Genomic DNA, 16,422 nt, shown 5'->3' with positions numbered 1-16,422 from the left:
ATCAGGGCTGTTCCTGCTGACCCAGGCAGCCTTTCCACACCCACCATTTCTTTCAGTGGGGCCAATGGTGCCCACATGCAGACCAAGGATGGGGCTGGTTGGCCTTCACCATGCAACTCCTTTCCAACAGGACCCAGCTCAGTCTCGACAGCTGTCAGGAAAAGCTCTTTTACTTCCACCAGCACGCTGCTGTTCCCCTGCATGCAATAAACGACTGAGCAAACACACCTCAGGCACAGATTGCACCGCTTGTCCTTGGAGCTGCAGGACCTCAGCACACAGCAATGCAGGGTCAGGATCCCCATCCAGGACAGCATCCTCCCCAGGCAGGGCTACATAGATGTAACCCATCCCCAGCTGATCTCTGGATGGGAACTCCTCCCATCCCGCAGCCCCCATCCCACAAAGCTACTATTTATATCCAAGCCGGCTCAGGTTTCAGCTCCTTGCAGCAGCTGGGACATCTCATCCCCCTGCCATGCCCCAGCCCAGATTGCAAGGAGGCCTCGGGGCTGCTGAGGACCTTTGCGAGCAGCTGGGGGAGCGCCCATACCCCGAGCCGGGTCCCGGGGCCCCATCGGTCTTAACGGGAAGGGCCAGAGCCAGGCACCGGGCTTCAGCATGCCCAGGCGTTTCCTGAGAAGCAGTGCACAGCTCCAGGTACTACTCAACGCCTCTGTGTACGGTTAGAAACGAAACCCCGTAATTAAACGTTAAATTGTAGATAAACTCATCTTCATCCGCTACTCGGAGAAGACGGGACTCGAACTCGCGACACAACTGACAGCCCGACTGGCTGCCCTTAACTGCCTCGGGTTCAGGTTGACTAACACCGCTTCCATCCAATCGGATTTCAATAAGGGGCGCAAGAACCCGCCTCCTTCCACTGCAACCTCTGGGAGCCAATCAGGTGTCGAGAACGAGCGCGGCCTCCCTCTCAGGCGGGATCGAACTCAACGGTAGGTTATACAGGCAAGGAGGCGGGCCCTCCTTGGTATTGAAGGTCAAAAGAACCAATCCAAGACTGAATCGGGCCAAACGGACAGAAGAAGTACCCAATAGATGCTCGAAATGGTAATTGACAATCAACACAGCCAACCCGCACTCAGTGGGCGGGGCTACTCGCGTGGCTTCCGCTCCCGTTGTGTGAGGGCCGAATCGCGAACGGCCTTCGCGCTTTTCTCGCGGTGTCCGGGGTCTGGAGCCGGGCCTGGGGGCGCGGCGTCGTGCTGCGGCCTCCCCCGCTCTCCGCTGCCTCTCCGGTCTCGCTTCCCTGCCCCTTGGCCTTCCCTGCCATCCCGCTCCCTTCGTCTGGGCCCAGCTCTCCCATCAGCCTCGCGCCGAGCTCAGCCCGGGCCCCATCTCTGCCGAGCCTGCTGCTTGCTCCCCTCAGCCCCAGCGGGGCCCCCTCGGCCGAGCCATGTCGCTGCACGGCAAGCGGAAGGAGATCTACAAATATGAGGCTCCTTGGACCGTCTACGCCATGAACTGGAGCGTGCGGCCGGACAAGCGGTTCCGCCTGGCGCTGGGCAGCTTCGTAGAGGAGTACAACAACAAGGTGGGCAGGGGTCGAGCCGGGGATCTTCCCCTCCGTCCCAGGGTGGGCTGCAGGGAGCTGGGCTGCGGGCTCTGTGCTGCTGGAGGCCGAGGGGTTGGGGTTGGGGGCTGCCGGTGCTGCAGGAGGCTTCCCAGCTCCAGTACGTGCTGTGTTTGTAAGTTCGTCAACGGCTTTTACCGGCTCCTTTGCTTTCCTCTGAGGACGAGGTTGTTGTGGTGAGGTTGTGACTTTAGTGTTTCCTCACTAGGTCTAAGCAGGGAGGCTTACACTCTTCAGACACCTGAGCCATCCTTCCTCAGCAACCTTTAATACACTCGTCTGATGTGATGAATGCGCACGAATGGCAGAGAGATGAGGAAACATGCATAGCTGTAGAGCCTCCTGAAGTCTGTGTGCAGCTAACGGTGCTGCCAAAGGAGTTCTGTGCACTTGTATCATGTGTGCTTTGCAGCTTCGTCAGGCCGCTTAATGGAGAAAATCATTTCAAAAGTCGGTGTTTTGGATTGGGCTTTGTGGAGGGTGAGGTGATGGTAAGGCATGGCTGGCATCTCTTACAGCAGCTAAATGAGTGCCCATGCAGCAGCCCTGGATGGGATGCTCCTATGTGAGCCAGTGACCTGGCTAGGTGTGAATTGCTGGTGAGTGCTTTGTGGTTCTGGGAAGGCTGCTTTCCAGGCAGGTCTGAGCTTGCTGGCTTTCCATTTGTTTTAAAGGCTAACTCCATCATGTTTTCTGTGGTTTGTACTCTGAGAACCAAAAATAACAACCTTCAAACGTGTTTTTTGTTTAGGAGTGGTGGAGCTTGTTAATGAGGGGTATGTTTCTGTTGCATTTACATCCTTCTGTTTGGATCATTCCCTAGGGGTTGCTCCCAATTACAATGTGATCAGGTCTGCTTTTCATTTCAGGCTTCAAGTATATAAAGGCAGTCGAGTCAGCAACTCTTTCTATTTAAGAAAGCAACAGCACTAACAACTCCCAAACTGAAAACTTCACACTCCTAGTTGCTGCAAACAGGAATTGTGTGGTACTGCATAAACTCGAGCTCTTTGTGAATACCCCCCAGAGCTTCTTTTGGTCTCTGTGCTTCGGGAATAGCTTGTTCTGTTGATTTCGGGTCCATACAAGTACCAAATGTTATGAGATTTAATTAGTGTATAAAGCAAGAAAGTAATTGTATGAGAATGGGATTCTGGCCTGGATGCTGCTGCTAAAAAAAGTGAAGATGTGTCATTAAAGTTGTACAATAAATACAGCAAAAGATGACCTTCCCTTTGCTGAGATGTTTTGCCACACCTCTGATAATTCAAAGAGAGAGAAGGGAGGGTTGCTTGGCCTTTTTTGTTTGATGTTTTTCACTGTGCTTTCAGTACAGTCTTCTTTACTTCTATTTTATACTGGCAATTTCTGACATCAAAATACACATAGTAGCACCAACTGGGAGGAAAATGGAAGTAATAATGGAAGCTCTCTTCCACTTTAACTGTCTCTTTGTGTTTTGAAAGCTTTTGATGGTTCCAAATGCCATTTCTGTTCTGTCCTTGCAGTGTTTTGTTCTAAGTAACTGGCTTCTTTCCTTCCCCCTGCTAAAGACCAGTTCAGAATAGCAACTCTAGGCTTCCTAACATCTAACCAAATAGGTGGCTGTATCTCTTCCTCATTACCCTTCCATGTGCAGTTTTAAAATGGTTCTTAGTGCATTAAGTCTTTTCTAATTGCTGCAGCAGAAGTTCCTGGTTATTTTTCTGTCCCTGTAGTAATTAGCAGAGCTCAAAATACTTAAGGTTTCATACATAAAATGGCTGTTTACACCTCTGTTTTGGGTGGATTCAGCTCAGTCAGCTGCCAAGCCATGACTTATTGCTGCCTCCAGCTCCCAGACTCTTGGAACCTCTGTCAGCTCTCCCACTAACAAGCTGTATGACATACAAGAAAGCTGATTGCTAAGATCTCTTTGAACCCCAAAGGAGTTTTGTTTCAGCTCCTACACCTGTGCTCATCAAATCACTGGTACAGAAAGAGATGACTTTGCTCCAGGGGAAAGGACTAAAATTATTCAGGCTAGGCTTTCCTGAGCTTCTTGAATCAGCAAACTGCTGTCAGGCTTCAGAATGCCTCATGGATCACAGGTATAATAGCAGGGAGCTGAGGTGCTTGTAGGTTCTGCTGTTAATGCTACTTTGCAGGCTTTGTGGATCAGTAATGATCTGTGGAAAACAAGGAGAGGCTGATTTCAGGATCTGTCTGTAAGGCAGAACTCAAACCTGCTTCAGAAGGAAGCAATGCTGCACACTGTTCAGAGCAGACTGCTGGGTTATGGCTGCATGCTTCCCCTGCTGTCACCTTCTTCTGCATCATGCCTTCAATCAGAGAGCATCCAGTATGGCAGTTTGACCAGGGAGCTGTTGTTGAGCTAAACCTGTAAGGTTTAGATCTGCAAGCAAAAATTGTATGTCGGAGATTAAATGGTCTGGTTGTACGTGAGCCTGAAATAATTAGGGAATGTCATCTTTTGGATCACTTGGAAGAGAGTTTTTCAAACTGCTGATTAAAGGCACAGTGTTGTAAATCAACCTCATGTTAATAAGGTTCCAGATGTGAGAGGAAAATCCACCTCCAGTTGCAACTGATCTCGGTGTGTGGGAGAAACAGATAATTATGTGGCATTTCTGGCTACTGTCACAGCATAATTGCAAATCCAATGGAGATTGAACACCTCATTTTCCCACCAGAATGAGTTACAGGTAGATGTAGAAGGTTCAGATTGTATCATGACTAACAGTTCCTTTCCTCAGTTTTAGCTGGCCTAGACTTCAGGCACTGCTGAGCTGGCAGCAAACCTTGCCTTGCTTGCAGGAGGGACACACAGGGCTCTTGTATTATTAGCATCCTGAAAACAGTTTCAGCTTTCCATCTCCCCGTGTTCAGCCTGCACAAGGGGATGGATAAGAGGGGTTCTGTATGTGTTATGTGATCAGACCTTTGAATATACTGAGCTAGGAAGGAACAGAACTGCTCAAGCAATGTTTTCTGCTCCTGTCTCTGGGCAAACCAATGCCCTTGCATTAAAAATGTCACAGATGCAAAGATGTTGGATTGCTACACAGTAGGTGCTTTTTCTTCCTGCAAGAAGGGGTTAAGCATGAATATGCAGTGTGTGAGTGTATCAATTCACAGCAACAGAAGTGAGTTCTCTGCTGCTTTAGATTTGCTTTGGTTATGGCTGTGTAATACACTCATGTTGAGCTGAAAACAACATAAGCAAAGGAGAAGAAATGATTAGAAGTCTCTTCTGATTCTGTCCTTGCCACAAGGTTTTCTATGACCAAGGACAATTTGCTTCCTTTGTAAAATCTGCTTAGGATTTCTGATCCCTAAAGGAGTTAGAAAGCTTCAGAAGGCTGGGAGACTCTTGGCGGGTTCATACAATAGTATGAAGCATAATAAGGAGTAGCTGTAATGAAAAGAGTGCAAGGCAGGCATCCAGCTAAGCTTCTAAAAACAGCCTGTATGTTTTCTAGGGGTCATTACAGCATGAGAGAGATGCATCTTCAGTTTGACAAGGGGAAGGCTGGCATTTGTAAGAAGCATCTCTAAATGGACTTGGAACTGCTGATGTTACAGTGGAAGGTCTGCTGAAGGACTTGTGTTGGTAGATACAGTAGAGTTCCAGACTAGCTTAAACGTAGGCTATTAACCATATTGCTAATTGGAGAATATGTAGGAATTGTCCAGATAAACACCTTAGAATAAGTCTGTTAAGCCACAGCCTCCAGGAGGAAGCCACTGAATGGAAAGTATTAGGAAGTTCCTACCATGAGCAGCTTACAAACTAATTGTAGTGGGTTGTCCTCTTTCAGTTTGTGTTTGGACAGCATTTAACACAGTGGGGCTTTCATCCTGTTTAGGTCTTGCAGTCACTGCTGGGGTAAACGTGTCCTCCCAGTCCGTATTGTTCTCTGAGCACTCTCTGACATGTCAATATTTTTCTAATAACATCATGTCTGGGACTTGAAGCATTACTTCAGGTGTTGTCATAACCAAGCAATGTGGAGATAGTTTCTTGTCTGCTCTGTCTTGCTTCACTTTCACAACTGGGTGTTATCTCATTACTCTGCTAAGAAAACAAACACCTAATTTGGAGATCAGCTACATAAAACCTGGCAGCAGGCCTCCTTTCTTTGTCCTTCTCTCACAAAACACTGGAATAATTGTGTAAACATTTTTTCTTCTCCCTTCATTTTTCAAGTTTGAATTCCCTTTACTTTCTGACTTTGGAATGAAATTAATCTGTATTTTAGTTCTGTGCAGTTGTGACAGAATGCATTCTTTAACGTGGTATTGAAGACAGCTTGGTAGATAGCTGATGGTGACCTGTTGCAGTCTGTAGGGCTGATAGCTAAGAACACAATGTTATGAGCTTTAATTGGTGGTTGTAATGCAAGCCATGGCTTGTCTGACTCTCTGAAGCATCGCTGTCAGCATCAGTTCAGTTAAAGATGAGTTGGAATAATGCTTGAACAGTTTATCATTAAAACAAGGCTTTGCAGTATGGAAAAGACAAGGGTGGTCTTTAATCCTTTAGGAGATTGGATTTTGCTTCACTTAAGATCATCTCTTCAAAGTAAAGTGCTGTGGTGATTATGTGTACTTCACTTTGATTCCCAGCTGAGGCTTGTAGGCAGAGCTTTAAATATTTCTCATTCCACTGACGTGATGGTCTTTTTTAATTGTCCTTGAGGTTACAAAAGGCATCCCTCTGAAATGCACTCAGTCTTAATGTTGTAATTATATATTATTATTTGGATAAAAATCCTTGCTTTTAAATATGGTTTTGTACAGGTACAGCTTGTTGGTTTGGATGAAGAGAGTTCAGAGTTCATCTGCAGGAACACCTTTGATCACCCTTACCCCACCACGAAGCTCATGTGGATCCCAGACACCAAGGGAGTGTATCCAGACCTGCTGGCAACCAGTGGTGACTATCTGCGTGTGTGGAGAGTGAGTAAATTCAGTTCTGTGATTCTAAATTCTCTTTGGGAAATGGCAAACTATGGTATTGTGTTGCACGTTGATCTCATTTTCACTCAAAACCAAATTGTTCACTGTCCTTTCAAGATGTTTTGCACTTGCTGCAGAGTGTAGGTTAAGATGTAAAATGAAGTCAGAGCACCTGATATCTTACTGTTTTTTTTTTTTAATGGCAATAATAATGTTACAAATTATGAAGACTCTGGGAGCAACTGATCTGTGATGACAGTTGCTGTTTGAATCACCTCAGTGAAGACAGAGGTGGCAATTGTGTTTTCCAGAGTTTTAAGATGTAAAGCTGAGAGAATAGAAACCTGGGATTAATACTTTGTGTGTTGGGATTAATACCTCGTACATTGGATGTGGAGGTAGAACCGGTCATGTGATGTTGCTATTTCAGTCAGATACTTTGCTTTTTCTAAAGGTGGGTGAAACAGAGACCCGGCTGGAGTGTTTGCTGAACAATAACAAGAACTCTGACTTCTGTGCTCCACTAACATCATTTGATTGGAATGAAGTGGATCCTTACCTCCTCGGTGAGACTGACAAAATGAAGAAGACACGCTCTTGAATTAAGTCTGGTGAAGTCCCAGTGTGATTATGTTTGGTTTTTTGGTTTTCACTTGAGGCTTAAGGGATGGAGAAGTTCATCCCAGAGCTGCATCTTCCACACATATTGAGGTAGACATAAGCAATTTACACTCTATACCTGTGTAATGTGAATGACCATATCTGCAGCCAAAAGGTTTGGATCTTTTAAATGCATGATAGACTGCCTGACATTCTTGATTTTAATTGTATGCTGTCCTTGTGGCTGTTTTGATCTGTAGATATCAGAAACTGTTGCCACTTAGTGCATCAGTGGAATTTGTGAGAATCATGCTGGTTTGCTAATATTTTGCTAAAAGAAGTGCTTTTGTTTCAGGTACCTCTAGCATTGACACAACCTGCACTATTTGGGGTCTGGAGACAGGACAGGTTCTGGGAAGAGTAAACCTGGTCTCTGGCCATGTCAAGACCCAGCTTATTGCACATGACAAAGAGGTGATGGATATTTTTGGTTGTTTACATTGCTTTTCTTTTTTCAAGCAGTAAAGCAACAGAACTTTTGCTTTCTCTTTTTTTTTTTTTTCTTGAGAAATCTGATCATACAAAAATCTAATGATCCAAAATTAAGATTTGAGTTTCAGGTGTATTAATTATAGGTAAGACACAGTTTTAATATATTACAAACTAATTAAAGCTGTTCTGTCAGCTATCAGAACTACTCTGTTTATTCATCATAGAATCTGGACTTGAGAATATGTTTGTTTTATAAGACTATGCTACAGAATAATTTTGGAAAAATCAAACTGGAGTTGTAATAAATTGCATATCAAAGGCAATAAACATCTTACAGGATTCTTTCATTTTAATATATGGGAATCTGGAAAGTACATGTTCTGTTTCAGTGAATAATCCTGTAATGATACAACTTATTTTTTCCTCTCCCTTTGGCTTAAGAACTTGCTTGGAAACTCAAGTATTTGACAAAAAGTATCACAGAAGCAGTAGTAACAATTTCTGCTGTCCACATAGGAAATGCATTTAGCTGTGGATTAGGAGGCAAGGTGCTCACTAAAACCTGGGTTATGTTTTTTCTGTTTTGGTGTTGAGCAGGTGTATGACATAGCGTTTAGCCGTGCGGGTGGTGGGAGAGATATGTTCGCTTCGGTTGGTGCAGATGGCTCAGTGAGGATGTTTGATCTCCGTCATCTGGAACATAGCACCATAATTTATGAAGACCCACAACACCATCCATTGCTGCGTCTGTGCTGGAATAAGCAGGATCCCAACTATCTTGCCACAATGGCCATGGATGGCATGGAGGTAAGGCAGTAGTTCTGCAGAAGGAACAAGGTAATTTGAGGGAGGTGGTTTGGTCATTTACACTTAGTTCTTAAAGTGAGGGTGCAATATTATCAGTAAGTGGGGCATGATAAAAGCCAATTCTTATTGCAGTCATTTTAGTAGGAGCTAGAGGTAAGTTTAGCATTATAAACGTGAAGGTCTCTGTGTCCCCCTCTATATTTCAGCCAATTTATGAGGGTTCTGTGAGCCAGTTGGGCAGCAGCTCTCACAAGACAGTAAATGCGAGTCACCATTTAGTCACCTTGTTCTTTCTCAGTTCTGTGCACAGGGCAACGTACCGTAGATTTTTACCTGTACTGCTTCAGGGAAGCATGAGTCACTTTTTTTTTTCCATACTCACAAGCGTCCTATGTGAGGTCTGACTACTTCTGAAATGCACACAACATGCTGACCAGCTAGAAACTGTTCTTTCAGAACAGTGTGTGCTTGCCAAATGCATCCTTTAGGAAGGTATTTAAAGCCTTGGTTCAAAACTCTTTGCTTTCTGGATGGAATGAGGGATGGAAATACAAGTTATTAACTTAGCTTGATTTTTGTTTCTGAAGGTTGTGATTCTCGATGTCAGAGTTCCCTGCACTCCTGTTGCCAGGTTAAACAACCACAGAGCGTGTGTAAATGGAATTGCTTGGGCACCTCATTCTTCCTGCCACATTTGTACAGCAGGTAAGCATGGAAAGAGATTCTTGATCACTCTCTCACTGTCTCTGCTGGTGAATCTCTGGGAGTCTTTCATTACACTTGCAAAAATCTTTCTAAAAATTAAAGCAGTTTTCATCCTGCCTTTTTGCTAAACATTATTTGCAGTTTACAAGCACTTTGATAGTGACTTTCCTAACATTGTTATGGAAATAGGCACCTACTAGGGTTTACTGGGTGAAAGTAGTGAGCCTGGTGCCCTCGCTGTGCATCTCCTTTGGCTAAGCTGTTTTATTTCAGTGCTGCTGAACTTATTTTGCAATTTAGCTCTTAAGTGTTTGCACTTTGAGTTCCACCAATTGTGTTTTTAACTTTGTCCTGGATAACATAATTATCCAAAGATGTGTACGAGTTCTACTTGGAGAACAGTTCTATCACTGTATCTGTCTCACTTTCTTATCTGAGCTGCAAGGGCTATATTCAAGCTAGCTTTTTACTACACCCCTCTTAGTAGCCATGTATGGACGTCTTGTTGTGCTTTGATCCCACTTAGGATTTCGTTTTCTTTTGCAGCGGATGACCATCAGGCTCTCATCTGGGACATCCAGCAAATGCCTCGTGCCATTGAGGACCCTATCTTGGCCTATACAGCAGAGGGAGAAATCAACAATGTACAGTGGGCATCAACTCAGCCAGACTGGATAGCTATCTGCTACAACAACTGCCTGGAAATTTTGAGAGTGTAACACTACTGCTTCATGCCTAATTGAGGCAGGGCTGTATAATTTCCCCACCCCTCTAAAGTAAGAACAACACAAGTCAAGTGGCCAGTATCTGTTGTTGCTTTGCATCTACTGTTCCAAGAAACTGTTACAAGAATCAATGGCAGGTGTCTCCTGTCTCTCCAAGACTCTAAAATGCAGAGACACGCTGAGCCTCTTGGACCTTTTGGGTTCTGGTTTTCTTTTTTGTTTCCCTCAGTTAAAGTTCTGTATATTTGTTTGTTGACTGTGTTAATAAGCTTGCAGGCTTTAAGTTGCTACGTATGTCCAAGTGTTTGTCAGCTAGCCAGGGCGGCACATCTAGCTAGTTTAATAGATGCAAGTGCAAAACAAGGTGGGGAAAAAGATGGTAATGTTAACAGCCACCTTGGCAGGAATCTTTATCATTCCTGTTGTTGCTGCCTCTATACTGTTTAAACATTTGTATGTTTTTTATATATTGGGCTAACTTTCTATTGAGTAAGGCTTTTCTCCCGAATTCTTACTTTTGATATGTGATCCACTTCCATATACCCAAAGCAGGATATCTTTGTTGATACAAATCACAAAACAACACTGCAGGCTCCCTGGCAGTAAAGGCCTGCCAGAACTAACTGTTGCCTTGGCTCTCAATACCTGGTTACCTGGTGCTGTGAAGTACAAGTACTTGTTGCACAATTTCTTTACACTTCTCTGATGCTAGAGGCAGTTGCTACTATGGCAGGCCTTATTTTTAAATAAGAACTGAATTTACTGTGTGTCTCCTGCAGTTGTGGTAGCTAACAGAACGGTAATGGGTCTCAGACGGAAGGTATTTGCATGACTTGAGCTCCCTCTGAGGGAAATGACTTCAGAAAAAAATGCTGTTTGTAATAATGGACTCTGGATTGACGTTTCCAATGAAATGATTTCCCCTTAGAGGGCTTACAATCTGAACCAAAATAAAATGGTTTCACACTTTGTAGCTTGCTTGATTGGCAAATAATACGAGCAAGATCTTGTGGTTAACCTGTACCATGGAGCTTCTTTGCATTTGTTTTGTGTTCCTGGGAGTTCTTGAAAGGAGTACCCTTTTTTTTTCCTAAACGTATTTGCTTTGTGCTGTCAGGTCTTGTTGAATGAGTGAGATGAGGTGGAAGAACTCATCCACTATCCAAATGAAAGCTGTTTCTCTGAAAGAAATAATTCTCTAATGTAATGCTCAGAAGACAGATTTCAAGTGAAAGAAACAGTGCCACAGAGGCTGTAGTTTGGTGCTTGTCATCCTTGTGGTTATTTGAGATGCATCCAAGGGCATCTGTTTCTGTTTTGAATAGTGGAATGCTTTCCGGTAATACATTGCAATCAAAGCTGAGTGGATTAGACAAGATAAAAATCTGTACTGAAGTCTTAATATAGCACAGGTATTGAGATAAAAGCTCCACAGTGCTCTTCTTCCAATGAAGACATGACAGCTGTAGCTGGTCCATGGGGTTATAGCAGCTGAGTTTTGATGGAAATGTCAGAAACGATCAGCGTTGTCTTTCTACCTGATGTATATTCACCTACAACTGCAGGCAGCATTAAAAATAGTAGGGCACTGGCAAAGCTGTGTTTCATCAGCTTGTGTGGGAAAGGCAGGTTAGGAAAAGGGACTGCAGGGAAACAGCGAAGCTGATGCAGAAAGCACTGTCCAATACAGAATGGACTCTGGGAAGTTATGTCGTTCTGGACATAAGAATGTTCTTGCACGGATGACTTCCTGACATGGAGCTTAGAAAAGCACTGCCTTGCAAATCTGTTTGCAGTTCCTTAGATGCAGCGTTACTGCATCACCTCTTGTAATATCAGAGCCAAGGACTCTTAACAGTTTAAGCTCATGTTTTGTCAGTGGCATTCTGTGTTCAGCTGTGGGATTTTTGACAGCAGGCTTCATTTGGCTTGGCAATAGGTTTTCATACTGGCTGTGATGCTGAGAGTAGGGTGTTCCACAGGTAACGTGATCTAGATGTCAGCGCAGTGTTAGCCAAATAGTTGGGTTATAACTTTTGCAGTAGCGTTTCATTGTAAGTTGTAAAATACTTATGCAGAATTAAGTGAAAATTAGGGATTTCTTAGCAGCAGCATATAATTACATCCACAGCTTTAGAAACTCAAAAATACATCCACTGGCTGACAATGTTTTATTACAAGCAGTAGGCATAATGTCCTGTGTTACTGAGAGGGATTTTAACTTTGGCTTGGAGTGCAAGCTTAGTGGTTACTAAACAAGCTCTTAATTTGATTTGTGGATTGGGGAACGATGGGAACTACCAGAAGTTGTCTTTGTGTTTTGAAGTCTCACACTTGCATAGGTGGCATAAGTTGAAGATGATGAACACGCCTGCTGCTTGGCAGCAGATTTGTTTTAAACAGCTGTAGAATTGTTCTTTGAAAAAGATATAAGCTAATTGAGTTGAAAATGAAGTGGCTAGAAGATTCCATAGGCTGTACTAAATGGCAAACACAGTCAGTTCCTCTAGGAATAGAGTCTCTGTTGTGCTGTGATGGTGAAAAGTGTATGTATGGAGGGGCTAACCATCAAATAACCAGATAGATTTGCTAATGCTGGAGAACTGCTATCCTGTTGTGAACCCAACGAGTGTCAGTCCCTCCATTCATAAAACTGATTGAAGTTCACACATGGAATTGAGTTCTCATTCCAAACTACTCAAAGGCAAGTGAAGGAATTTTGTAGACTCCAGAGGGTTCTAAATAAAGCGTCTATCCTGTTTGTTTAGCCAGTCGATCTGCCTCTTAGATCTGTAACGTGTTGCTTTGGGCATCATCTGTTGTCATTCTTCACATGAAATTACATTTCAAATCACTAGAGGCTGTTTTGGGACAGGGAGATGCTGCTTAAAATAGCTTCTTTTCAGAGAAGTCGCTTGGAAGGTTAATGACTGAAAAGATATGAAAATCCTCATGGGTGAGATGTTCTCTAGTGGAAATGGCACTTCCATATCGAGAGGAAGTGAGAGACTTGGATGCCCTTCTGCCAGCAGCTGCTGACTGTCTGTCTGCACGCTGGTTCAAGTTGATCTGCAAGACGAAATAAAACCTTGAGACTTGTCACTGTCGCCTGTGAATCGGAAGATACAGTTCAGCTCATTTTGTTGGCTTAACATTCAGTTCTGTTAGGTAAGAAACCCCCATAAGCATGATTTTTTTTTTTCTTTTCTCTAAAGTTCATGCATAACATTACTTCAGTGTTTGATCTGTATTACTTTGTGCTCTCTGGAGGATGCGGAGCAACCACTTACAACTGCCTCGTATCCCCTGAGTGTGAAGTGACACGGAGGGAGAAGTCTGAGTGTCAGTGAGGTTAGAAAAGCAGAAGATGGCTGTTGATGGTACAGATATCATTTTGCTACTTGTACAGAAATGTCACTTTTCCTTGACTTCATCATTCTGTAGCACTTCAGTTGATTGATTCCAGACATGCTGTTGTCTGGTTGTTGTGTCCTGTTGAAGCCAAGCTTGCCATAGATTTCTACTATTGTGTGGGTAACTGGTTGTTGGTGTATTGGCTCTCAACCAGGAGATACATCAGTTATGTGATATCTCATTAGATGAGGCTGAAAACCTACAGGAAAGATGAGGGATGTTGAATTAGTGTTGTAGTATGTGAACTCAGTTGTCAGAATGGCCTATGGTCAGTTGCATCTACTGGACTTGTACTTCTGCGTGCAGGGATTTAAAAGGCAAGGATTTGAGTGCTTTGACAATCTATTTAGAAAGGAAACGGTGGTTTCAGAGAGTGATGTGAAAGGAGACTTAATACAAGTTGTTCCTTACGGAACCTTGAAATGTACTTAAAAGGGGAGGCATTGCCTCTCATAAGTCAAAGTTAATGATCCTTTCAAAACTTAGCTGTAATTACTCTCTTGAATGTTCTAGATAATACTGAAAAGATCTATTTTTGCCTGGTGTCGCAGTGAGAAAGCTGCGTCAGTCTCAGCTATAGATCATTGCCTACCAGGGACTAGGTGAGGGGAGTCCAATGTTTTGGAATTTGCAGATGCTCTTGTGCTTGTTTTAAATGTAAATTAAAAAAGCTGAGTGTGTCTGTTTTGTTCTCTCACAGATGGCACTTTAACAAGTATATTTTTGGTAAGATTAGGAGGAGAGTCATCTTTTCCTCAGTCTTTTTATGGTAGCCGTTTGTGTTTTGTATAAAATGTTAACTACAACAGTCACTGCAATCCTTAACTGGCTATGATTGTCAGTATCTAGTGGACCCTTATCTGTTTCTACTAAACACCAATACCATGAGCACTTGACAGTACTGTTAATATTAAACTGGAGCTCTCTAGTTAGAGAATGGCACAACCTTACAAGGTCAACTTGTAATTTAGTGTTGCTTGTCACCCTTTTGCTTTGCTTAGGAACTTGGCAGTGTCTGGAAATCCTCCTTGAGTTTGAATGCGATGGCAGTAGTGGCAGATTGGTTGTGTACAGATGTAAATGGATTCTGCAGATCACATTTTTAGGATAGAACAATTGCTGCTGACGGTAAATTGACACAACTTCGGTCCTTGAGCCTGTTGGTTCCCTGTGTTTAATGGTGTCCTGACCTTTTCAGGGCATCCTTAGAAGGATCAGTGACAACACGGGTGAGCTGCTGGCTCAGTACATTGCAGAAGTTATGGTTCCATCCAAATACTGAATTGGTTTGACTTCCCTTTGCTGCTTGGCAGAATGGTCCACGCTGCATTATCCACTCAGTTCTCACAGGTTATCTCTGGTACGAGCTTACTGCTTTCTGCTTACAGACCAATATTCCAGACCAGGAATGTACTTACCTTACAGTGAACATTTCAAATGAGGTTTTCAAAACCTGTTCTGGAACGGGCAAGATACTGTGGGTTGTGGTCCCTGTTTCTCTTGACCTTTGCAGAGGTCAAGATGTATTTGTACATGGCACTTAAAGAGCACTTTCTCATGCTTACTTAGAGAGACAGCTGTATTGTCTTCTGCTTACCTGGGAAGAGTCACAAGTGTTTCATTGTGGAGGATATTGAGAGTGCAGCGTGCCCCCTGACTTCTATCGGGAGGAGATCTCCAGAACTTCTCATCAGCACCATTCACCAGCAATAAAAAGCACCTCCACACCAGTAGCCAAATGTTCATCCAACAATTTATGGCAGATTCCAGAGGCAAAGGCATTTGTGAAACTCGCTTGATGCTGTCTCATTTCAGAAGACAACTTCGCCAAGTATCTTGGTGGCCTTTTGTGCAGCTTTTGATACTCAGCATCAAGCTAGAATCGAGTTCATCCTTCCTCAGTCGATCTAACAAAGAAAATACTGCTGCCCAGGGTAGCTGTAAGCCCACGGTGCAGCCACAAGTCAGCATCCCTTGGAGTTTGCTTTCCTGATAGTAAAACATGGGACTCTCAGGTCCCTGTTGGAGGTAATGGTTGGGTCTGTCAAACCTGAATGCGAGAACCAGTGAATGCAAGAGTCACAGTGCAGCTGTGAGGCAGCACGTTGCTTTTTTTTGACAACCTGATGAACACGAATTATGAAATACACTATTTAACTTTTTTTTTTCCTTTTTTAAACTTGGGTTGCTCGCAGTGTAAAATGTAATTTAAATCTGTTGCGCCGAAGCATTTTCTTTTTGTTCCCAGTAGTCAGTAGGAGATGTTTACTTTGGTGTGTTTTTTCCCTTCTGCTCTTTCCATTCACAGTCCTGTTGTGGTAATTTCCTGAAGGTGTAATCTTTGTAGCATGATTGTACAAACATTCATATGAAATCCCTGACTTCTTGTTCTCACTAAAATACGCTGAAAGCAATAGTAGTTTTATTTCTGTCCTTCTTTTCTCCCCTCCCACGTTGAGATTTGCAACTTTGCTCCTATACTGTCCTAGAGGAATCCTAATATCCTGCTCTCCAACAGACGTATGTTGTTGATATGGATAACTGCAGTGTCTCCTTTATTTTTATGGAGAAAACACAGAAGGTTTTGTTACGATGGATTTTAACACCTGAGTCACGGAACCATGTTGTTGAAACTCTGTAAATTTTAAGGCAATTTTCTGAGATGGCTTGAAAGTGGAATGTTGCACCCTTTGATGCTGTTTCCTGCTCCCTGTGTAGTTTTACTCGGATTTTTTAACCTTCTTTCTAAGTTTCAGCCTCCTGTGTATTAGGTACAGTATTTTCTGCCTTTCATACTTTGTAATAAAAATGGAACGTTTGTAGATCGACTGCAGTTCACTGTGTGGTGAGTTAAAACCGGGAGCCGTGGGGCGAGCAGGGAAGTACTTCTCACAGGAGACACGAAGCCTATTTCAGGTTTATTGCTGAGAAAGGCAGGGTGGCTCCTTTCTATTGACTCTGCTTTACAAAGCTGGTGCCATTTCATGTAACTCATCCTACCAATACCCAAACTAAGTTGCTTATTCTAGCTACTCTTGAGTTAGGGGTCACTCTAAATAATTATATAGGACACCAGTCGCAAAAGAGCTTGGAGAGAATGGCTAATAATAAAAATATGCC

At 43.4% G+C, this 16,422-nt stretch overlaps 1 protein-coding gene across 1 annotated transcript; it reads left to right on the top strand.

The window, feature by feature from the left end:
* The first annotated feature begins 1,110 nt into the window (after window positions 1–1,110).
* DCAF7 (DDB1 and CUL4 associated factor 7) lies at window positions 1,111–16,129 on the top strand. The gene is made up of 7 exons (XM_072356639.1): window positions 1,111–1,558; window positions 6,401–6,559; window positions 7,014–7,125; window positions 7,515–7,633; window positions 8,249–8,458; window positions 9,046–9,163; window positions 9,710–16,129. The coding sequence occupies exons 1-7, from the start codon at window positions 1,421–1,423 to the stop codon at window positions 9,880–9,882; spliced, it is 1,029 nt and encodes a 342-aa protein (XP_072212740.1). The 5' UTR covers window positions 1,111–1,420; the 3' UTR covers window positions 9,883–16,129.
* Window positions 16,130–16,422: the final 293 nt, after the last annotated feature.

The sequence above is a fragment of the Excalfactoria chinensis genome, chromosome 24 (assembly GCF_039878825.1).
Source record: "Excalfactoria chinensis isolate bCotChi1 chromosome 24, bCotChi1.hap2, whole genome shotgun sequence".
NCBI classification, from domain to species: domain Eukaryota; kingdom Metazoa; phylum Chordata; class Aves; order Galliformes; family Phasianidae; genus Excalfactoria; species Excalfactoria chinensis.
The sequence above is the reverse complement of the archived record's forward strand: the minus strand, read 5'-3'. Positions and strand labels throughout refer to the sequence as shown.

Coding starts and splice junctions, on each gene's coding strand:
- DCAF7 (XM_072356639.1), top strand. CDS start 1,421: ATGTCGCTGCACGGCAAGCGGAAGGAGATCTACAAATATGAGGCTCCT. Junction 7,126..7,514: donor AGTGGATCCTTACCTCCTCG/GTGAGACTGACA, acceptor CTTTTGTTTCAG/GTACCTCTAGCATTGACACA. Junction 7,634..8,248: donor TTATTGCACATGACAAAGAG/GTGATGGATATT, acceptor GGTGTTGAGCAG/GTGTATGACATAGCGTTTAG.